Source organism: Falco peregrinus, chromosome 5 (assembly GCF_023634155.1).
Source record: "Falco peregrinus isolate bFalPer1 chromosome 5, bFalPer1.pri, whole genome shotgun sequence".
Classification (NCBI taxonomy): domain Eukaryota; kingdom Metazoa; phylum Chordata; class Aves; order Falconiformes; family Falconidae; genus Falco; species Falco peregrinus.
The window spans coordinates 45,588,118-45,612,892 of NC_073725.1; the positions used below are offsets into that span (position 1 = coordinate 45,588,118).

General features: G+C 39.1%; 1 protein-coding gene across 6 annotated transcripts in view; it reads right to left on the reverse strand.

Annotated features, from left to right (window-relative positions):
* Positions 1-3,218: 3,218 nt before the first annotated feature.
* Positions 3,219-24,775, reverse strand: part of ARHGAP21 (Rho GTPase activating protein 21) — a 119,036-nt gene continuing 97,479 nt past the window's right edge. For all 6 annotated transcript variants that reach the window (XM_055805115.1, XM_055805114.1, XM_055805116.1 and 3 more), the window contains 17 exons: positions 18,997-19,155; positions 18,734-18,836; positions 18,608-18,644; positions 18,004-18,129; positions 16,919-17,203; positions 15,775-15,839; positions 15,544-15,692; positions 13,866-14,008; positions 13,615-13,770; positions 13,429-13,507; positions 12,863-12,936; positions 12,687-12,776; positions 10,595-10,720; positions 10,354-10,395; positions 9,913-10,018; positions 8,108-8,139; positions 3,219-5,779 (listed from right to left, as the gene is read on the reverse strand). In XM_055805115.1, the coding sequence (XP_055661090.1) occupies positions 4,046-5,779; positions 8,108-8,139; positions 9,913-10,018; positions 10,354-10,395; positions 10,595-10,720; positions 12,687-12,776; positions 12,863-12,936; positions 13,429-13,507; positions 13,615-13,770; positions 13,866-14,008; positions 15,544-15,692; positions 15,775-15,839; positions 16,919-17,203; positions 18,004-18,129; positions 18,608-18,644; positions 18,734-18,836; positions 18,997-19,155 (3,506 nt within the window). In that variant the 3' untranslated portion in view covers positions 3,219-4,045. The remainder of the gene's footprint in view (positions 5,780-8,107; positions 8,140-9,912; positions 10,019-10,353; positions 10,396-10,594; positions 10,721-12,686; positions 12,777-12,862; positions 12,937-13,428; positions 13,508-13,614; positions 13,771-13,865; positions 14,009-15,543; positions 15,693-15,774; positions 15,840-16,918; positions 17,204-18,003; positions 18,130-18,607; positions 18,645-18,733; positions 18,837-18,996; positions 19,156-24,775) is intronic.

Sequence of the window (24,775 nt, forward strand, 5' to 3'; positions counted from 1 at the left end):
TGGACTTCATAGCAGGGCGAGTGCCATCCCTCTGTGCCAGCTGACCCCAACTATGGGCACTACAGCAAAAATGCAGCAACACGCACCCAGCGCCTGAGCTGGGCAGGCCACAGTTCTGGGAAGGCGAAAGAGGATGCACAGAGCAGGGAAGAGGAGGTATGTGCAGGACATTTCTGCCTACCAACATCCAGAGCCAAAATCCATCTGATCCCCACCAAGAGGCAGCTCTTCCTGCGCGCTTAAAAACTTACAGGTTTGGTAACAGATTATTAAGGCAGATTTTTACGGTCTCATGACTGTGAGCCACAGGTCTGTGCACCGCTTGCGGCAGGTCTGGTTTAAGTCATCCCTCTCCCAGCCACGCATCAGCCTACACCCTTTGCACAGGCTGGCACAATCGCTTGGTCGCTGTCTAAATGGGGACAGCGTAATGACCTGGCTTTGAAAACAAGAGCACAGCTTCTTGTAGCAGATGAGGCTACATTTCAAACGCTTTTGTCCTGCCTAGACAAAGCAGAGAGATTCTTCTCTGATGCTGCAGACAGGAAGAGACCCTTATGTGCAGCTCAGCAAAGGATTTTCCTTCAGCTCTGCAACAGCACAAAGGAAGTTAAGAAACCGTCTGGATGGTGGCCGTGACTTAATTCCACATTTTCAGTGCTGTGAATGATACTAATGGGGACCATAACAAGCCCTTTAAAGTCTTAAAAAGCAGTCACACAGCTCATCTTCCAGCTACCAAATTCCAGAAAAGTGATTTCAAACTAAACCACCGATCCCCACTGAAACAGGAACTGCTGTTTGGAACCATTAAAAAACCGGGACCACCACTGCTACCAGCACAGTTCATCCTTTCATTTCCCCATCAGATGTCAGCTTAGACCTGTTCCTAATGACCTGCAGCTACACAGCTCCAAGCAGTCCTCAGACCAAAAGTATTCTCCAAGCCAGTTTGAATCCTTCCGATGAGTATAAAACCAAATAAATGGGCACAAATATAAAACGTTAAAGAATTCTGCGTAAACATAAAGTACGCCCCTTTTAACCATAAGCATGATCAAAACCCAACCAGCCCCAGCCCGGAGCACCCGCTCTGGCTGCGCCTGCCTGAGCCAGGGCAGGAGTAGGCAATCCCCAGAGGTCCCTGCCCACCTCAACTGCTCTGCGATCCGTGGAGCTCCCCATGGCACTGAATCCAGCTTCCAGAGGAAATACTGGTACTAACAGCATTCACCTCAGGGCAAGCTACTGCACACATCACACATGCGTTCCCCTTCCTGCAGCAAGAAGAGGAGGAGGGGAATAAATAAATAAACAAACAAGAAAAAAAGCACCACAGGGCATAGCAATGGCTCCTAAAAATGTCTGTCACCTCTACTGCCGCGCTGGCTGGAATTTAGAATCTGGGCAGTCTTCAAAGAGCAGGAAAAGCATCAGCGTCTGCCCAGCTTCAGATACACCGCCACATGCCACATTCTCCAGTACTCTCCTCTCCCTGACGCGCCCGAGATCGCTCCCTGCATCTGGCAGGGGATTCAGCGATTCAGTCAAGCGCTTCCCCGCCTCCCTCCCACTCTGCCTGCCAGGTTATCCCAAACCCCATTTACATGGAGCGGGCAAGGCAGCGGTGGTCTGAACTGCCATAATCCCTTTCTTACACCCCTGAAGATATCCCCGACTTTTGTCCAAGCTCCTCCTGCAACTGCAGCTTCCGTGCTGCCAGTGCAGCAGCAGACTATACCACGGAGGTGGCTGAGCCCTTAAGTTTGCACCTGTAGCACTGTCGGCCAAAACACCTCCTCTTTTGTGGAGTTTAAAGTGCCTGATTTTTCAAAAGATCTTGTGTTCTATCCCAGTCAACACAATAAAAGTTCTATGTTGTCGAGCATGAGTTGGCAGCCATGCATCTAGATTCAGGAGTTAAAATCATCAGTTATCTATAAACACAAGAAAATGAAAATTAACCTGATCCATCAAAACGGCTGTCAGAGTAAGATGCAGACCTGCAGGACCCCTTATGTACCTCTGTAGTATAATGCTTCATTGAGAAGACCCCTGTGACTTACTGTGGATGCTCAGCACACTCTAACAAGCTTCTGAGACTAATGATGGGACAAAAATACACCTCCTGTAAAAGACAATGGGTATGTGCTGATGAATAGCATTACAGAGACATCACAACACCAAATTCTGAAATCCCTTGTTCAAATACACTTCACTATTAGGACTGAAACAAAAATCATCCTCCCTCACTCTGTGATTCACCATAGCCATTCTTCCTCACACCGCGCACAGAAATGCTGCTAATACATCAGCGTGCTGTTTGCTTGGGGGGCAGGGAGGGCAGGGACAGGGGACATTTTAGTTTGCAAGACCAGAAGAACATCATTCATTTTTACATGAACTGGTACTAGATGCACACAATTATGTGGTGAGAACTTCCACAGATCTCAACTGCCATATCTGATGCTTCTTCACAGCCGATTTTTTTATAATGATTTCTCTCAAGGATCAAAACCACAACACATAAAAGCATGGGACTATTACAGTCACTTTGGAAAGAAATGCAGTCTGCTTAACAACACGTCAGCCTACACATCCTACTCACTATAATTCCTTCTCTTCACAGTAACAGGACACACGCGTAAATTTTTGTGTGCTCATGATGTTCGTTGCTCATTTATCACCGATACAGGTATAATGCTCTGCCAAGCAAATGTCAGTGTAAAACATGGGAATTCCCAAAGTCATGAAAAGCTACTTTGTTGTCAAGTAACAAGAAAACAGAAGAACCGGTAGAGAGTTCACACACAGAAGGGTTTTTAGGGTAGAAGCTCACGTAAATAGTTAAACCTATAAAACGCCCAAGACTGCATAATACTGGCAGATACTGGTGTTCACTCTTTATGACTTGGGGGTGATTATGGACATGTTTTTTTCAGTGCTATGAAACCAGCATATTAAACAAACTAACTTGCTACCTACATTAGAAATCAGATTATATAGATTATATATCAAGATGCAAACACTTAACCAACTGAATCTCTCTCATACGCTAACCTCCACAGTGGTGCCCCACAAACAAAAGACTTTAAAGAGAAGTGCCCTTCATCCAGGAGCAACTGCAGGTTCTGTGATCCCGAGAGCAGTCGCTGATTGCAACTGGTAAACCCAACGTTTCACAACCGTTCAGGAGAATGAGTTCGCACCACACAGAGTCACGAAAACAATTTTATTTCCAGTGTTTAAGTGGGTGTGCACACAGGTATAATACAGGTTTGGATTCGTTGGGTCATCATGCAGAATTATATTCTCGATAAAAGAAACCAGTTCCATCCAGTATTCACTATCTACACGCCTATGTTACAACATTTATATCAAATCTGGTATCTGAAGAAAAGATACACATGTAGTATGTACATTTAAGTTACTTATTTTACAGAAAGATTAAAAATTCAAGTCACATAAAACTCAAAATCTGTATTAAAATTGGAAATATAAAACTCCAATATTTACTGGAATGCCTAAGGAATGGAAGCTCTGTAGCCACCTGCGTTAACATTTGTAAAATGTAATGAAACTCGTTAACAGTAAAATGCATTCATTTGTTTGTAATAAGTTTCTCTAATTTAACAATATGGCACCCTAACAAACCAAATGAATTTATGATGAGGCACTTGTTAGTGACTAAACCAAAAGAACAGTTTTTCTGCATACTAATGCCAGGCCAACTCCCAGTCAGAAAACCATGTATGCACTACACAGCATGTTGCATCAGATGCTTTGTTCAACATTTGTATGCAGCCATCAAATATACTTTTTCTTAAAATATATATATATATACTTTAACTTTAGTGTTCTTCTGGCTGTGGTAATGCACTGTGAAGACGTTCCACAGAGCATATTGATGAAACCAGCCCAAACGAAGGCTGCGTAACAACAACAGTACAGGAAAAAAAAATATATATGTACACACACACACAAGAGTTACTGGGAAGTGTAACAGTAAGTTAATGAATTGCTGTAGTGGACATATCTCCCCATTTCAAAGATACTGGTAGAATCGAGATCTAACCACCTGGGTCCCAGACAGTTTATGAGGATGGGCATCAACTGCTGGGCTAAAGTTGTTTTTGTTCATATTCTGATAATTTTCACCATTTACCTGGTCTGGTGGCTGAAATGGTCCCGAAGGTGGTGTTCTGTTAATTAAAGTCAAGCTGCTGGAAGAACTGCCTTCATCTGCTTGCATCTCTGCAGACAAAGGCAGATCTACCTTTGATACATCTGCTATGCTAGTGTTCTCAAGTCTGGGCTTTCCAGTTTCACCCGTATTAAGGTCAGTTGTGCTAGTGCGTAAACGTTCCCGTGCAAGCCAGTCTGAGATCGAGAGGTCCTGCGCTGGACATTTTGGCTTCAACCGATTCACAGCTGAAAGCTCAGATTCTCTCTCTCTACTTTGACTTGGCTCTTGAGCCTTCCAAGCATTCAGGACACTTATTTCAGCAAAATCCCTCTGTCCTCCAAGCGTATGCCTTCGCCTGATATTTTTTCTCTTTGCTGTCTCTGCAGAGTTCGCTTTCTGATTCCCAACTCCAAACATGTCATCTGCAGATGATTTGAGTCGCAGCTTTAACCTATCTGTAATTTTAAGCCTCCAGGTAGGTTCTTGCTTGTCAGCCTCACTTTTGGCCGATGTGGCTAAACTGCTTGTCGATCTTCCTTTTTTCATTATGTCAAACATTTTGGTCACAGTAGGTAAGTCCTTCTCACTCTTTGCATCTCCTGAACCCTCACTGTCCGTTTTGTGCCGTGCAGACTTTCTCCTAGACAGTGTATCACATTCAATAAGTTTGTGTGAGCTGAAAAGTCTGCGAGACTCTAACTTTGGTGTTGAACTTCCCTCAGTACAACTTACTTCGCTTTCTTCAGAGTTCCTCCGACTGGTCTTTACCACTTCTGAAACCTTCCCCTTGGACAGCCTTTCAGCAGCAGCACTTGTGGCAAAGACAGGGAAGTCGCTCTCGCTGTCTGTCTCCATAGGACGCCCTTCGCTGATCAATTCGCTTCTTTCATCATCAGCATCTTCTCCCTTGCTTTCTGTCACCGACTGCACCTCAGGGCTCAGCATACTGGCATCTAAACCAGTCAGATATATAGTAGATGAAGTAGTTGAATAATCTGAGGTGATGGAACTGACATCAGCTGCCAAAAACTCATTGTGTTTAATTTCAGGGCTGGCTACTTTTTTGCATGAGTGTCTGTGCTGGGAAGCCTGGGAGGAAGTGCTTAGCATAGTGCTGGAGTCAGACACTGCCTCCTCAACCTGGGAAGAGGACTGTGAAACAGGCATTTTTGGGTTATTCTTCTGCATGGCTTGCAGACAGCTGAGATTTGGTGATTTTGTACATTTTTCATGGTAAGGCAATGAAGGTTCCTCTGACAGGATACTTTCCTTCTTTAATGACTTCTTTTCATCCTTTATAACACTCCCATCTTTTTTACTGCTGTTCTCTTTTTCCTTCAAGACAAACATCCTCTGTTTTCTCCCTATGTCTCTCTCTCTTTCATATTCCCCTTTAGCCATGTCCTCTTTTGTTGTGTCACCACGAGATTGCTCTGCAAGCTCCTTCTTGAAAAACACATTATCCAACTCATCCTCTGAGCTGCTTGGTTGTGGTTTCTCTTTTGTCTTTTTCCGCTTGCGACTAGCTGCTGCAAAAATGGAGGACACAAGCAGTTCCTTGCTATACTGATCCTTTCCAGAACCCCAAGAACCCTGTTAAAAAAAGGAAAAGGGAGAGGAAGCATGATTAGAAATCACAAGGAGACATTCATTAGCCTGAGTTTTTAAAAACACATCCTGAGCTTCACAGCAGAAAGTCTGTCTTTATTCAGGAAATATTTCCATGCTCTTTCTGTAGTCTGTGACATTGCCCAAGAAGTTGGTTTTCAATTCCACTTTTTATCTGAATCCCTTCAACTTAACAAAGACTAGTTTGTATATACAGCTATTTAGTCTTTGATTGACTAATAAAGCAGGCTCCAGTACAGCAAGACAACCTTTTCAAGACTGGTTTGCAACTGAAACTGCTTCCCAGAAAAGTCCCAAAAGTGTGGTTTCAATCCCTCCTTTCAAGGTCTTACCTACGTGAAAAGAATAATTTCTCAAACTACTTTTCAGTAGATTTTTCATCTTTCAGGCTCAGTTTTTAAATTGCATCAAGTCATCACTACAAAGTAAGTTTCTTCCTGATTTTTGAGGAATCTACCTTTCCAATTGCACGGAAGCAATAAAGGGAAAAGCCCAGTTATTTAATTTTATAAAATTAATTAAAACCTATTTTCACTACACTGACAACACTACCACCTGGCCGCTTCAAAGCTATGTACCTTTCCTACTTACCGCCCCACTGCTGCCTTTAAAACAAGTGGGAAGTTCACTGCTGACCGGTGTGTTGCACAGTGCAGACATTTGAGAAAAGAATACAGCAATGGCATCTCCCGGAAAGGGCAGCTGCTCATATCGGAGGCCTTTAACATAGTGGGACTGATATTTGACATCTGCCTACGGCTCAACAAGAGCAGCACAGGTGTCAGCTACGTGGGCTTAAGCCTATGTTCAGGTATCTAGCCCTCTCTCTGACCTGGCGGAAGGAAGACTCAGACCAGCTGCCACGAGCTATGCTCCAAAAGTCTTCTAAAGCCAAATTACTTGTTACTGTGCAGCACCGCAGAGAAAGATAGGAGAAGGGGGGGAAGAGCCATCCTCTCGTTAACCATTTTGCCAATAAATCTGGGACATCATTACTGAAAGAATCATCTAGTTCAGAAAGCCAGTTAAGAGAGTAAGCTTAAAGACAAATGGGAAAGCCAATGCGCACTAGTCATCATCTAACCACTCAGCTGTTGTCCAACAAGGTACTTCTCTGCTCCGCAAGCGCAGCATCACAGCTCCCACGTGACAGTGAACTATCGCAGGATGCCTACTATTGCAGCATAAATGCCCTGGCCATACAAGGCAAAGCACTGAAAAGACACAGTGCATTTAATATTTTTGCTCAAACAACTTTTTTCTTGGCACAAATTTCATTCCTATTCACCATCTCCTCAGAAATGAAACAAGTGCTGGCAACAGTGAAAATTTGCCACTATATGACTTCGCAAGCCAAGGTCAAACAGCCATACAATAATAGAGTGGCTGCACTGACCATGACAGCCTCAGCACTGGTGCACTGATTTGTTTACGTGAACACGGACAGGGAAGAGTTGGGAGAAATGTCTACTCAACCAACAGTAACAAAAATATTCATGGTTATCCAGAATGTCGGGCCACGACAAAAAATATCCCACACTCTCGGTGCAGAGATCAGGACAGGGTGGGCAGAAGACACACACTAAGTCTTGCTGAGAGCCTCCAGGGAAACAAGCACCTGAGAAGCCTGCAGCGTGACTGCCCAGCCTCCTGCACAAGGGCTGCCTACAGGCAGCACAAAGAACCTTCTGGACGACAGGTGACACCTCTGAATGCTGTGCCAGCAGGTTAGTGCTAGTCCAAAACCGACTGGCCATGGACCACTGGGTGTCGGGGCCTACCAAGTGACCACAACAATTCTTCTCTCTGTTCGGATGGCACTTCCTATGGCAGCACCTCTGGCCTACTGTAAGAGGAGCAACTATTGCCTTCTGCGGAAGAAAAGGCTGAATTCTACACACACTTTTCTCAGTGAAATAGGGGAAACAGGGAAACACAAATACTGTCTGGGAGTAAGCAGTATGCCCACAATGACAGGGAACATACTATATACATTTACCTCGACTAAACGAGATGCAAAAAGGAGGTAAGCGCTCACAATTGCAAGAGCTTGGAACAAAGCTGTTTATGTCTGCAGCTGACTGCTTTAGCAGATGCAACTAACCACAAACAAGTGATACTTTTCCAATGTAACACTTTAAAACGATCTGATGAGAAAACAGTATTACCACTTATTGAAAAGATTCTACATAAGCTCTACAGTACATCTGCATATAAGTGATTTAATAAAGCAAGCAAATATCCAACATATTTCAGAAGCTTATAACTACATCATTGCACAAAAGGATTTACCTTAGATTTTGCTGAGTCACTAGTAGCGGAATCTGTGGAAAAATTAAAAAAAAACACAAACAATTCTGCTCAGTTCTGTGCAATTTTTTTGCTGTTGCTACAGACAATGCTGGACTTATGGAAAAAGACAAGCACAGAACAAAATGTGAAGCAAATAAAAACCAGAACAGAGTGAATAGTCAGAGCTCACAAAGATGCAAGCTGCACCACAGAAAGCCACCGCCATGAAAGGATGCTGTGAATTGTAGGCAGAACCAGCTCAATGATAGGAATGGCAAAGGAGCCCTGTTCTTCTAAATAAAAAACAGAAATACTAATGTTTATTCGATGTTTTAAGTATACAGCCCCTGCAAAACCGCAGCTGAAAGACCATTTCAGGATTGTACTGTGTACTCTCCTGAGATTCAGGATATGCAAAGCAAAATTGAATGTCTTAGTACTGTTGGCTGCCCTAGGTACAAATTATGGTTCATGTAGTCATATTATTTTTGTGAGTTTTTAAAGAAATTAAGTCGTACTTTGTGTGTAAAACCCCAATTATACATCTCCCTCCACCTCTGACTACGTATAGGTAAAATTTTCTTTTTAAATTGGCTAGATTTCAGCAGCTACCAGTTTTGTACTTTTCTATAACAAGCGCTATTATGAAATGAAAAATGGACACCATAGTTTTACTGTCTTGCAAAACCCAAGATTATACAATTATAAAGGGGGTAGGAAGGGGCTAGCACAATGACTAAAAATATGAACTTGGATGTGTTCCAGCTAGGAAGAAAGAGCTGAGCCCCCTGCCACACCCCTTTTTGACACATGGCTAATGCTTTATGACTAGAAAGACTGGTAGACCATACCATGCTATTTCTCCTCAGGGTCTGCTTCAGAGATAACAAGAAACAGCAGAAAAACTTTTAAAAAGTAGCATTGATCTGTTTAAAATACTCTTAAAAGAAAATTTACAGCACAGATCAACTTTTTTTTTTTTCCATTTACAAGAAACGGGGGTTTCTGCAGACAAGGCAGCTACAGTGTGGGCAACAGTCCTCCTTCTTCCTACAGTTCCAGCTGTCCATCAGTGACATCACAGAATCCACTAATGACATCACCGTGTGATAGACTCCTCCCACTTCGCCTGTTGCAACATCAGGACAAAGTGACTGTTTCAGTAAGTGCTGAACAACCCTTTGAAAACTGAAACAAAAGCTAAAGACGAAGGGGTAACATTTGTGGGATACAACATGCTGGGTTAGTGCAATACTATAGTGAAGGGAGGGGGGGAAAAAGTCACCAAAAAAGAGCCTGCAATGCTTGTCCTTAGCCACAAAAGAGGATGGCATTTATAAACAGAAGGAAATCAGCTTTAGTATAGACATACTGCAACATACTTTAATATTAAAGTGTCCACCACTTGACAAGAAAACAAAACTCAATTTTTTGCATTCCTAACATTTGGAAGGAGCAATATTAGACCACCACTGAAGATCAGTCTTTCTGCCTTCACAACAAACCACTTTACAGCAGCATATCTGCTTCACCTCACGATGATGATTGCATGGGTTACTGTGAATAAATAAAATAGTATGTGCAAGCCTCATCTTTTAATGATTATATTCCTGTTAGACAACAAAGTCTTCCAAATTATATCATGCATGATTATCAACAATTCAAGTCTTTAAGAAGTGTTAATGATCTTTTGGAAAAGAGAAAAATAGTTTATTAGTAAAAGAAAATAGGAAGAGAGAGTTACAGTGAGTTAACAGAGTAGGTTATTCTAGCCTACGGACTAACACTGTCCGGGCAAGAGTTACCTGATACGTCTCCAGGAGATACTCCCGTTCTTCCAATGTTGGTGAGTAAATGATCTATGTTTGGCACTGGCTGAGATTCTACAGTGTTTTCCTCCTGAACTGTTGTCTATAGTTAATAAACAAAGATCTCTTCATCATCGTTTCACAAATAGTTCATTATGATTCAATAGCATTTAGAAAACTGCATTATTCACCTGAGGACACGCTTTCCTCACGTATTCTTATTTTCCCATTTTGCTTTATGCTTTTAAAACAAATGCATGGCTTTTTTTTTTAAAAAAAAATCATTACTGCAAGGACTGGAGAGCTAAAAAGGTGCTTCTGAAGAGCAAACCATACAGTGATGCAGTTAAGAAATACACAGACATTCTATAGGCAGCAGAAGCGGATTCTAAACTAAGTCTTATTAATTAATACAAATGTTTATGACACAATACTTACAAGAGGTTCTTCAGCATCGTCTTCTGTGAAAAACCAGTCATGCTACAATTTAAAATAAAAAAGGTGAAAACCCCACAGGAAACACAAAACCCAAATGTGGAACAATCAAACATGAACATTATTAAAAATGATATCCTGAAGTTCGACGGATAAACATCAGACGCAACCTGGCCCAATGAAAGAAAAGCTGATCGATCTGTGTACAATCTTATTTTTTGAATAATGAAATGCATCCACTTACTTTTTGGATGAGTGTTTCTACAATTTTATATTGGTCTGGCATGTGCGTAACCATGTGTGTCATGTTATCATCAGATGTCCTCACAAGTGTCGGACCAAATACTATTGCCAGGTTTCTTGGTTCCATCTAAGAAATGAAATATTTCCATATCATACATTTATAATGAGAAAATACAGTAATATGGGCTAAGTACATTTATGTAACTCCATTAGTATGTCTGAGAACCATTTTAAATAAGGACAAAAGGTTTTTAAAAACATTACTGACTCAGGCAGGATGTTACACTACACTAAAACTCTCCTATATGCAGCTACAATAAATGCATCCAACATTTCTGCAATTCAGAGTTCAATCTTGTTTAACCCACTGCAATTAAACAGATCCACAAGCATAGAAAACTCAAGAATTCAGATATATTGTTTAAACTTTCAGGGGGATTTTTTTTTCTTCCTATAAAAACTACTTATTTTGTTTAGAAACACTGATGTTTTAAGCATTTTTTTATATAATTTTTTTCAATAAAAAGTCATTGCTAGTTCCCTGGTTTTTTTTTTTCCTGAAAATGTTTACATGACACGCACACAAAAATTAAGCTGGTAATCAAATACCGGATTATGTCTACTGAAAAAGAGCTCATTCAATTTGCACCTACTTGGGAGGAAGTGGCAGCAACCAACATCATAGATCCAACACATCTATTAATGACAGACTCAGAGATGTATGATCATGTCACAATACTAATCATCCACTTAATTTACTTTTAATGTTACATCTCTTGACAAATAATGCCAAGAAAGCAGCAGCAGAACACTTACCTTCTATTTTTGCTCACTTCTCTGACTTATAGTTTACTGTTGTGAAATAGAATAGACCAATATGTAGAAGGCAAGGTCCTTGTGCATGCCAGAAGGAAGTTGCAAAGATGACACAAGCCCTTAATGCTCACTTCGACTTGAATTGTGGCCTTTGACAAGTCATACAATTATAATATCACCTCACTCATCTAGCCTTATATATCCTATATGAACATTATTTAAACATTTATACAGCACACCAAAACTATAAAATTGTAAATAAAGTTTAGCTTTAGGCATTGCACTTAAAAATGACATTTACTATCATTTCCTTTTAATGTCAGCTTTAATTCCACTATAAGTTATAATTTGTTACGTGTTTTTTTTCATGTACACACATATTTTTCTTTCATATTTAACTAGAAGGTATTACTTGCCAAGCTGATGTTGGAACCTACCATATTAATTTGAACCGAGATATTTTCTGATCTTTTAAATTATTTAAGATTGGCCATAGGTTCATTTATATAGCATCAATCATATAAATTTTATTGCTGGACCCTGCGTATTGGTAGCCAAGTAACAAGCCACCACATTACCCGCCCTGAGTGAAGCATCCAGAAACACATGCATACTGTGCACAGCTTTGCATTCAGCTACCCCTCCCTGAGATCTAAAAAAGGGGGATACTATTATTTGCATTTACTGTAGGATTACAGCATGCATAGAAGCACCTAATGTTAACTCTTCCTCACCCCATGGAAATGATAAAAAGCTATTCTTAGAGGTGGACAAAGACCCTGTAGTAGTGAACTACCACCCTCTACATGATGAATTTTCTTTCTTCAAAACCAGCCAAAACAGCATCTACAGGGTCATGAAACATTCAAATAATTGCAGCAAGTCCTGGTCTTAAAAATTACACAAGCGTCCAGGAAGCCAGACTTCACACAAAGATGGCACGACAGGTTCACTCAGGTCATAGACATTCACCTGAGCCCTGTCCCGGCACACTCTTGTTGGTGTCTAGATGGGATTGTATATATAGACTTCTGATCAATTTAGGATGTAGGCAGTTATTCCCACACGAATTAATACCAGTTTGAATAAATTTAATTCACACTAAGTAGGTGCATATTTTGCAGGAATCCTTAGCCTAATCCAAAAATCTTCTCAATGTAGCAAAAGTCTTAATTTTCTCTACAATAAATTATCACTTTAACAGAAATAATCCTGCAGAGAAACTGTACTTAATGAAAGCAACAAACCAAAATACATTATACTTTTGTTTCTGATACCTTGTTCTTTTCTGAGTTCTCCGCTACTGTCTTCAGGTGTGCAGAAAGAAACTTGAGAGTCTCATAATGATGTTCAGGTAAATCATGAATCTGAAACAAACAATCACTATTTCAGAACATTAAACATTTAATGCTTATTTTGTAGTGCACCTACAACACACCTGATTTCAGCTTACCAGTCTCTTCAGCGTTTTCAGACGCTCAACAGGATCTTCTTTTCTATTGGCATCTATAAAATCTGCATATTTGTCTGTTAAAAAAAGTAACTTTTAGTTTAGTAATTTTTTTTTAAAAAATATGTGCGTGCATGTGTGTGTATACACACCCACACCCAGACCCACCCCTCTGAGAACACAGGTAACACTACATACATATATACACACACACACGTGTATGAATGACCTCTGGAAGTCACAAATTAGCCCATTATATTGTATATAATATAATAAGATGGCAGTGGGGAAAAACAACAACAGCTTTCACAGAATATTTCAACAGTAAAATTGCAAATCTAACAGTTTTTTTTGCAAATTCATAATCCCTTCAACATCAGAGAAATTTATTTACAGCTCTCATTCTTAATCTCTACAATCACCATGACTCCCTGCTCTTTAATGAGGAAAGAGGGCATTTATTAGAGTTGGGATGATTCCACTGGATTTTCTCTCAAATCATCTGAAAGTTGCAAGACAACTCTTTAAGAGTAATTCCTAAAGACAAAATCATAATGTAAACAACTTACCATTGGTAAAAAGGGGTTCTGGGAGCTTTCTGAAGAAGGATTTCAGCAAACTGCTTATCACATTCAAGTCTCGCCATTTCTACACATTCAGAAGAAAAGGACAGACACGCTTTATATTTCTATAATCACAACACAACCACAAGTTTTTGGAAGTCCAACCTGAAGACAGTGTGATCAAAGACTTACATCATCATGAACATCAATGTCAGTCATTCCTTTGTTGAGCTCTTCTTGCATACTTGAGATGGCAGCATTATTTCCAGGAACTCTGTAAATACCTGTGTACTCAAGACCTCTTTCTTCAACCAGTTTGCAGCATATATCAACGATCAATGGAATATACTGAAGAAAAAAGAAAAGTTATATGTAAACTTTAAAGTAATTAATACAAAAAGTATTTTAAAATCACAATGGAAAGAAAAATTGTCCTTCCATACTTTGTTGGTATGAGCTGGGGGGCAGTCATCTAGTCTAACACCAAATGTTCCTACAGCAGATGGCTTCTTTTCAAATGTCTTCCTCATAATGCTTGGAATGCCTTTTCTCCATGTTCCCTTGTCTTTTGGTGGGCTTGTCTCATCTTTTTGTTGTTAGTATAATGCAAGCAAGGAAATAAGAACAAAAATAAGAACATTTAAATCACAAAACCTACTGTGAATACAGGTAACAGATTTGCAAAGATCAAGTGACACCTGCTGCATTTTTACTTCTTTCACTGGCCAAGCTTCCTGCAACAACTCACTGAACATCAGTCTGTCTTAAACATACCTTCTTTTACTCTTCTGTGATTCAAAAGATACACTTGAACATACTCACACCCAGATTTGGAAAAGGAAGTAACTGGTTGGTACTGTGGAATTTCATCATTCTAAGACTGAAGGTACGTGAATTACATTTTTAAAAATTAAGTCTACATTTAGTAGAGCAAGATTAAGTGGCTACTGAATCACAATGCCATACAAAATACCTATGAAACTATACATCCATGCTCACACTTGTGCAGACCTACTCACTCTTTCAAAAGTTACCAGATTTTAGTCACTCCCAAATAACTCCAAACAGGACTCCAACACTAAGAAGTATTACCTATCCAAAAATCAGATTAAAAATTCAGTTGCTCTGTTTACCTCTCCTATAAATTCACATAGCAAATTACAATTCCCATTTATCCTGTACAGCAAGTAGCCTAATATACAATAGTACTTCCTTCTTATTCAAGTATTTCTGGAAATACTCTTTCAGCAGATTTGACATTTACTTAATATCTGCAATTTAGTTACGTAATCTGTAGCACAGCAGGGGCAAAGGGATGTTTGCTGGTAACATATTCACTCACAGCTTAAATTCAAGACTACATTGTTCAGAAGTGGTTGATCAAAAGTGATTGCTCAGCCAGTTTCTTGAATTTGTATCCAACATCCTTACAAGAACAGTCTGATCAGAAATACCATACATTTACACAGTCTTTGGGGAGGGGAGACCAAAAAAAACCCAAACCACAACAATATGGCTTGTAACATTATTTGATAGAGTTCAGTTACCCATTTAAGTTTGTGGTGCCAGCTCATTGGACTTTTTAAAAAATTCAACAGGCATTAATTTTGTTCTGGAAAAAATAGTAATAGTTTCACTCCTGTATTTTACTGTTTTATCCTGTGCTCTTCAGTGGAAAACTCTGGTGTCTTAACAGCGTATTTAAAATATTAACTTATCCTGTCGCTTCCAAGTCAGCTGGAGGCGAAAATATGAATTACACACTAAATTTTAATTTCCAAAGCTTGGCAAAAATTGGTCACAGTAAGTGTAACACCTGGATTTTACTACTGTTAACACTACACGAAGCTGTAGGAAGTAAAAACCCTCAAAACCCCCTTGAGAGGGGACTGGAATAAACAGCTTCAGGGACCTGAGATCACCTGAAATATATCTAACATAACATCCAAATGAAGTAGTTACAAGAAATCAGTCATTATAGCTGCAGCTTGAAAAAACTACAGCTGATTAATACTTGGTTTGCATCTGTATATTCATGAGTTTGAAAAATCTGGGAAAGGCACCTCAATGGCCTCACACTGGGGCTTTAAGGAACTAAAAAAATACACAAAACATACAGACCTTTACTGAGAAGCTTCCTTTCAGACTCATCCTTAGGAGAATGTGGACTCTGGGTCCTCTGCTCTGCTTTAGTTCCAAGCAGAGTCTGTCTGATACTTAGACTCTGGCGAGGTGTTTTGGGAGATGGCTCAGTTTTGCTGCTTGAAGAACTGAAACAATATATATTACCTCAGTAAAAAGAAGCTACATAAGAATTCTAAAAAAACTAGTGGCAGCATATAATTCACGTACCTCATCATTGTACTGTATTCTTTAATCCTTCGACTAATTAGATCTCTGCTTGTGACACCAGTATCCTATAAAATGAATTGAGATCTACTTTACAATCTTGTAAAATACACCAATTTTTCTTTTTTTCAGAATACGATTAACTCTTCCTGTCAACAGACCGCATATGAAAAATTAACACGTCAGTAATTAAAAACCTGTAAATCTAACAGGCAGTCCTTCAGACCAATAATGACAGAATATCTAAAAAAACATGAGGAAAACTAAAGTGAGTAATTACAAATTATATGCTGCTATTCAGACTTTTTTCCAAAGCAATACAATCTGATTAAATCCTGTTAAATTGAAAGTAATTTTAAATAGAAAACATGCAAGTCAGCACACCTTACTATTCTGAAAAATCCAGTCCTCTGTGCACACACTACTTCTGTAACTAATTGCTACCACACATACAGCTGAAACAGCCATGAATTCAAATGTGCTGTTATCCATCTGTCTAATAATGCTTATTAATCCATTTTCCTTTGGATACTTATTTCAAATCTGAGCAGGTGTGCATGCTCACAGACATGAAAATACTCCTCAGTTGCTCATCATTGCCATGAAAACACACTGAGGACAATTATTGGGACAGATATTTATGTTACGTACAATAGTGTATGTTTGCCTTTTGTAATTAGCATTAACATTTATACTTAGGAACATCAATATTTAATCAGAGAAATAAGTCAACTTTCAAAGTTTCACTTTTACACCGAGAAACTCATCCCACTATACCACTGCACACACCACTCTGCAATCCAAGTCTGAAGAAAACCCACACTAATCCTGCAATTATCTTTTTAAAAAGATTAGAAATTTTTGACAAATCAGTTTTATATGAAGTATATGTTTAGTCAATTCAGCAACAACATTAATTCATTTATTTCCAAAGTATGTTCTCTGATTATGAGTACATCAGGCTTTTTTAAACTCTGTTTACTCAGTTACCTTGACTTTTACCTCATTTTCTTGTATGTTCCTGTACACATTTCGGTCTACTGTTTAATTGCACATGATTTCTTTTGTTGAAGTATTAATTGCAAGAAAATACAATCAATTTAGAAGACAAGAACTATGGCTTCTGCATTATGTATTACACAATTACCTCATCATTTAAGTTGCTGTTGTCTTGTATTGCTTTAATCCATGCTAACATATTATCTCTGTCCTCAGCTTGAAACAGATACTCGCAGTCTGACGTGGTGAGTCTAAATACGTTTTTCCTCTTCGTTTCACAGTATGAGATGTCTATCAAACAAGCATTGATGCTTATAGGTTGTTCTTCTTCAGACAGGGTCACTTGTTCCTTTTTATCCTTGTACAAATAAAGTGAATGACCTCGAAGAACAACATATAACTGCTTCCACGGTCGAATGCTCCCACCAACTCGCTGAAAAACATCAACCAATATGCTAATTTGCTTATTTTTTACAAAGAATGTTTCTGGATTATAAAAACTGCCTCCAGAACTTTTAAAAAGACTAACCACCTACCTACTTCTACCATTCTTAAGAACAGCCTGTGGAAAGACTACACACAAGTGGGATTCACTAACTGCTCTCCATCAGAGGAATGAATCGCTCAGTCGCCTGCCCTACCTGATCACCCATCAAGTGTGTGTTCATGTATGACAGTAGCAAGAAACAGAATGTAACTAGAATTTACGGGAGGCATTACTACAAAAGCAGTAAAAAATATGTGGCAGACTCTCGCCCATGCTTTTAAAACTTAATTCAAGTCAGACTTGCATTTACACACCACTGCAATTCCAGACTCCAAATTGTCCTTAAGTGTTAGTCTACACTTGCGTATAGGATTAATTTGAACTCAACTCTATGTTGTTCACAAAAATTACCGCTTTTTTTCATTATTAGCAAAGAGGAAAAAAAGACCACAAACTATCATTATCAAGGGACTGATTCTTACTACTTGGTCATTGGGAATTAGTTTACTTCACAGATACTTCAAAATGTAAAATTAGGACAGTTCAGAAAGCAGTCTGTAAAAGCAGCTGAGGAATTCACTAAAATAATGTTCTAACAGGTCTAAAATTTTTTCAAGTTTTATTGATGCTCAAATCCAAAAAAAAAAAATTAAAAAAGCAATACAGGGAGGCTTCAGGTTTCTTATCTTAGTTTTTCACCAGCTTAATATCAGTGCTAGGTTAAAAAAGCTAAACATGACAGGTACCTTTCCTTTGTCTGTAACAAGCTGACGAAAATGGAGCCATCCTTCCTTAGAGGCATCACCAAAGACCTCTGAAGAAGAATCTTTCCGGGAACCAGAGTCTTCTGAAGATTTCTGGCTATCTGGGACCTAAAGAAAATATCACAGAAAGATGATCACAGTTTACTTCTAAACACATTTCTCTACAATCCCTCCATTCAAGATGTTTCTCACTTCAAAAACTCCCCTAGAAATATCATCCTGGGAAAATATAATTTCTAAAGTTTCCATACAACAATAGTGACCTTACACATCCCAAGAATACTCTGAGAAACTGCAGGCGTCTTAGACTCTCATTAGTAAGTTTTTACATAAGCACGCCATGGATATGCTTTGTTTACAGAGGCTGAGGAAAATGGCAATCAAGGACCATGTGGTGAGCCTAGGAAGGAAAGAGACCATGTTTACTTATGTGATGCATACAGCATGAACAATTTGATGAGCAATTCCAATAAACTTCATGTCCATGTTTAACACATCACTTTGTATAATGGAGTTGTGTAATACATACAGCTTGTCACAACAGTATATGTAATTCTTTGGAGTTGTTATAAACGCATTTACCTACCTTAATCCCCTTCAAACTAGACACATGCTTAATGGATCTGTTGGGAGAAAAACGAAAGGTTAAAATGAGCTTTTATACACTTTAAAAACCAGATCTCCAAATTAACTGATATTTTCATGAACTCACGATTTTCCCTCTTCTCTGTAGTCATCCAGTCCTTCATCATATGACTTTGATCTCTCAGTTTTTGCAGCAGGCTGGCTATCCAGGACACTAGGCCGGATGGATTCTACAAACAAATAGAAATTTTTTAGCATGTAGGAACCTGTATTACATTTTTACTATTTTTTTTTTCAAGCAATACAGAGTTTATAATTTTCACCCCTGTTCTTCAGAGTGTAAAAGGACAAAGGTGCATAAAAAAATCAAAAAATGAAATCAACACTCACCATGATCATGTGAAAGCTGTCGCCGAATTAGAGGGACTGGAGATGTGGGACTGGAAGGAACAGTTGTTACAGCTGGTGCTTGAGAAGCAGATGCAGAAATAACAGCAGAAGCAGGAATGTGTGCAATATCATGGTCAATACTAGGACTAGTCGGTTCATCTACAAAGGTAATATGCCATATATTAATATATTAAATGTCTTAATCAAATGCTTAAACTAAATAGCTGTCTGAAATCATTATTGGGATATCTTAAACATGAAGTTTTTCAAACAAACATAAGGGTTCAATTCACTCAAATGTCAAATGAATTTTGATTTTTTTTTTTTTAAGAAGCCTGCTTCATTTCATAGGGATGTTAATTGTACATTAGAGATAAGGGCAAAGAACATCATAGCTGATTATAGATTTTACTGTAAGTGAATGAACCAGCAATTATTTGCTAAACTCTTGCAACACTGTTTTCAAGTAGACTATTTTTGTTTAGGTTCATAAGTGAAAACACACTTGCTACATCAGTAAGCATAAACTCAAGACAGATAACTACAATTTCATACTGGGCACACTACCGAGAACCATTTGGTTTAAACAAGTGTTCAAAATAATAAAGTCAAGTTACAAGCAAACAAAAAAGCATTTTAAATAGATACCCAGCATCCAAAGAATCCCCCCATCCTCCATACATTCAGATAAAGAAGTATTAATATTTTTAAAAGATGGCACTACTACATACCAATTAGTTCTTCCACTAATTGTTCATACAAGCGATTGCATGCCATACATGCCCAGCACCTCACAGTCTCAATAGCCACAAGGGTCATCATGAAAGATTCCAAAAAGCTTTAAGTATTTCTAGTATTTAACACGTTTCTTACAAGATGGAAGAAGCAGCAAGATGCATTTTCAGTCATTCTGAGAAGAGATGTAACATCTTCTAGAACACATTACTAGTACTAGAAAAATAATTCTACTTCATGTTCCACTAGAAGAGGGGATGGGGGGGAATCAAGTCACGAGCAGGGACTGAACTGTACTGCCATAACGAATATGAATGTATTCTAGGTGCTAAGAATTGTAATATGCAGAGCTACTGAAAAGCCTATTGAAATCAGTGAACACTCACAGACAGAGGTTTATTCTTTGCTTTGTGTGAACACAACTGCATGTGCTGCATTGTGTTTTTCCAACAGTCACTAACAGTTCTGTTAAGGCAGCGCTTGTACCGTCCAAATTTGGCAATGTAAATTTAAAACAAGGTAATAAACAATTAAAAGTAAGGTAAAAAACCAGGAAGGTTTAGCAATTACAGCCCTCTCAATTGTCTGGAGTAGAAAAATATAATTTTTCAAGTTTTATGTTAGAAAAGCATACCCCCAACAAACTAGCTGCAACCTAGAAACATTATTGAGGAGGGAAAGCAAAAGAATTCACAGTAAACTTGTGATATAACAATTCAAAAATGTCTAAGTTTTACTTGTACCCACTGTGATAAATTAGAAGGATTTACAGACCTCTTCTATACATCAACTAGGGGATAGGAAGAACCTCAGTTACACTTTCATTTCTAAACTACAACAAGCTCGCTGTCCTATTGCATTTTTTCATTCACTCAGCTGCCCTGCAGCAAACCCTGAGAGAAGCACATTAATGTTGACTAAGAAATATAACCACTTGATGTATAAAAATATAATTTAGATGAATCAGAGATCTATCCAGGTGGGAGCAAGCTTTGGAAGGTCCCCTAGACCAGCCTCCTTCTTGAAGCAGGGTTGCACCGATTTCTGACCACACTGCTCAGGGCTTTTGTCCAACAAGTGCTGAACACAGCGGGGGGCATTATCTCCTCCCTCTGTATCCTGGCTGTGCTCTTATTGATGCAAACCTGGATGGGGCTAACGTCTTCACCACCATCAGGGTGCCGGTACCACTGCAGGAGGTTAGCCTATTCCAGGAGCTGGACTTCGCATTTATCCTTGAACTTCAAGAGGTTCCTATCAGATGATCCCTCTAGGCTAAGTCCTTCTGAATACGTCTTCACATGTATTGACTACACTCCCTAATTTAGTGTTCTCTGCAAACTTGATGAGCATATTCCGTCTCCTCTCTAGGTCACCAATAAAGATATTAAACAAGATGGACCCTGAAGAATGCCACTTATTACCGGCCTCGAGGCAGAATATGAACCCTTAGCCACTACCCTTTATACATGATGATCCAGTTTTCCTGTGTACCCAGCAGTACACCCATCGAGACCATGGCATAAGGATGGTGTCACAGAAAAGGTCAAAAACCTTGCTAAAGTCAAGGCTGGTGTCTTTCTCATGTTATCCTCTCATTCACAGACCTAATCATCTCATTATAAAAGGCAATCACATTGGTCAAGCACTATTTACCCTTGATAAATCCACACTAGCTACTCCCAATCGCCTTCTCCTTCATGTGCCCAAAAATGTTCCAAGAGGACCAACTCCATGATTTTCCTAAGGATCAAGATAAAGCCAATTGACTGCCTTCCCTGAATTGTTCTTCTCACCCTTTTCAAGATAGGTGCATAATTTGCTTTTTTCCAGTTAATGGGAACCTGCCCCATCCTCATGATCCTTCAGAGATGACAGACAGTATCTCTGCAATGACATCAGCCAACTCCCTCAACACCTTCAGATGCATTTCATTGGGTCAGATGGACATGTATGGGGTTGAGCTGTACTGGAGCCGTCTTAAGAGTTCACTGGTTTTGGTTTGGTGGGTTTTTTTGGTTAAGGAAATTGTTTAGTTAGAATCGTAACATATAAAAATGGGAAGCAAATTCACAGAATAACTTTATTCCAGGGAGGCTTACCATCAGGGATGCTTGGGGTATCATTAATAGAGAAAGGTGATTTCTCCCACCAACCCCTGGGGATTCAGACTGCTGAATCTTTCTTCACTGGCAATAGAAAGTGACCAGAAAAAATAAGCTTCCCAAGGCTAAAGTCATCTTTCATATTTATTCACCTTTGGACATGGCAGTCTTGCAAGCAGTATCTCAACACCTCAAAAGACTGTAAGAAGGAATTTAATTATTTAGTAAGTGTATTGCACACCACATTACCACTTAAAACACTAATCAGGTGTTTCAATTTAAACAGACCATGTGAATATGTGGCTACAAACTTTAATTCAGCAAGTATGCATTTTATCAGAGACTATTATTTAAGATTCAGATCATAGAAATGTAATGGCTGTGCAGTAACACACACTTAAAAAAGGAGCTTTAAATTACTTTTCATGGGAATAATGAAAGACAGCATGCATACACAAAAAACCCCACCAATAAAAATCACTCAACATACAATTTCTCGAACTACATACACTGAAGAGGGTAACTGTACTTTAATGTTAATTACTGGCTTTCTGAAAGCCATACCCAATTCTTGGATTAGGTAAGTGTTTAAAGATGCCCCTGTACTACTTGGTGCAATTTTGGTTACTCATAGACCTTGTGAAATTGTAACAGTGCTCTTCGTAAAATATGCAGCCTTCTACAGAAGGCTACATGGCAGTAACTCATACTACTTTCTGTCTCGAAAGCAAAGTGCTAAGAGTCATTAAAAACATTATCTTCATTCCACTGAGGCACAGGTGTGAAGGTTTCTATGTACCGAGGTGGCATCTACCTGACAGCCATTACAGTATTTTAACCACTGCATCTCTGTTACTTTAATAATCCTCTTAAACAACAGGTTATGGCTTTTGGAGTGTAATTTAAGAATTAATCTTACATGGCAAATTCATCTGCTTATGGCAGAAAAGGTGGCACAAAACTACCAAGCACTTATTAGAAGAATAACAAAATGTATTTTCTTTACTGACAGACAGATGGGACATGCCAGAGACAGGAACAGACCCTGCAGCAAGACTGGATTTAGAGGCACTCCCTTATATCCAGCCCAGTGTCAACAACCCTTCTGCATGCTACATCCTTGGCCTGTCCAAGCACTCCATAGTACACAATGCCATGACAGGCTCTGCAACATCACAACGCACAACACTACCTTGCTCAAAAGTATTCTTCTTAAAATACAGTACATGAAAGCTCTAAAATCTTGTCCTACATCTAACAGCTCCTCTGTGCCTCTCTGTTTAGGTTTGCTGCAGCTTGCTATAGGCAGCATTTCCCTTAGGGTGCAGCCACATGGACTGGCTCTCCCTTCATCTCAGTGGTGGCAGGACACGAGGGGCCAGGCAAAGGCTGCAGAGGCACAGGCACAAGCGGAGCAAGGGAGAGCAGAGCAGGGCAACACAGGACCCAAGGAAAGAGGCACTGGTGAGAGGAAGGAAGGAGGAAAGCAGAGAGGGCAGCAGGATACCCAAGGCAGGAAAAGGATCTTCACCCACACAGAGGTAAGAAGTTAAAAGGTCTATCTCAACGGCTCCTCAATGCCAAGAAACCTCAAAAGAAGCTGAATTTAAGGTAAACACGGACATACTAATACAGACTATTTTTCTTAAAAACCAAAATAAATGTCAAATAAAAAGACCATATATACCATTTCACCTGTGTAGTGAAAAGGTCATAAATAACCAATAAAACAAGTGAATTGTTCAATCAAAAATAAACTATATGGAACTAACCCTGCTATCACACAAGACAGCACAAAGGACTAATAAATACCCCACAGCTGTGACTTTCTTTTTGTTACACATCTTTAAGTACAAACTGCTGCATCACATATTTCAACCTGCAAGGGTAAAAGCTCCAATAATTAAGGACTTCCAAGCCTAAACCACACGGTTTGGAAAGAAGATAACACTACTGCCTGGATTCACCATGAGGCACTACCTCATTTTTCAGAAAAGTACCTTTAAATATATTTTTTCTCTTTGTTAGTTTGTAAGTACTTCCAGCACTGACAGCACTGGTTGTCTTTACAAAGAACTTCTTCATACATCTACTCTACGTAATTATCCTCATGTGGCCAAAAGAGTATAATGGAAACACGTCTGCATGCTGAGCACATTCATTTCTGTAAGCCACAGAAACACAGCACTGGAACAAGCCTCCTGAATCATTCAATCCAGTCCTCTGCTAATGTGCTCATATAAATAGTATGTTTATTATACTGACCGAGTTTCACACAAACAGAAAAGGCCTTACCAAGGTTATTCATGTGAGACTATTCTAAAAACCTTATCTATGACAGTCTGTTGCTTATTTCAGTGCTAAACAAATTTATATCTTTCCATACTAAGTAATAGAAAGCAATTCTAAAGGTTTCTGTTCATAGTAATACCCCACCACATAAAAAAGTACAATTCTCAATATACTTTTTCTGGCCAAGAACCCTGATAGCATTCCTTTATTACCTGTAATTATTACTTTACATTATAATGACATAAGGATGATTCACACTTTGAAAATATTAACCATTACCAAACAAATCTGATGCCTCTACTCAATTAAAACTCTTCTAGATGTTGTGAGCTACTGACTTCAAATTTTAAGTTTTAATTAAAAAAAGGATTTTTTGAGTTACAGAAGCATTTAAACAGTATTTAAAACACTAATCTGTAATTTTGTGTTTTGGCTGCTATACTTCAGACTACCACGATGATTTAAAAAATTGTTCTTTGGATAAGAAACATTGAAATTTTCAGCCTGGAGCAACAGTGACTTGGCAGGCCACACAGTAAAACCCTGAAAAAAACCCAGAAGACTGATACTTATCTTAGAAACATTGATGACATGTTAAAAGCTGTGCCAATGCTATTGCTGAAATAATGGAGGCAATAGTCCCTCAA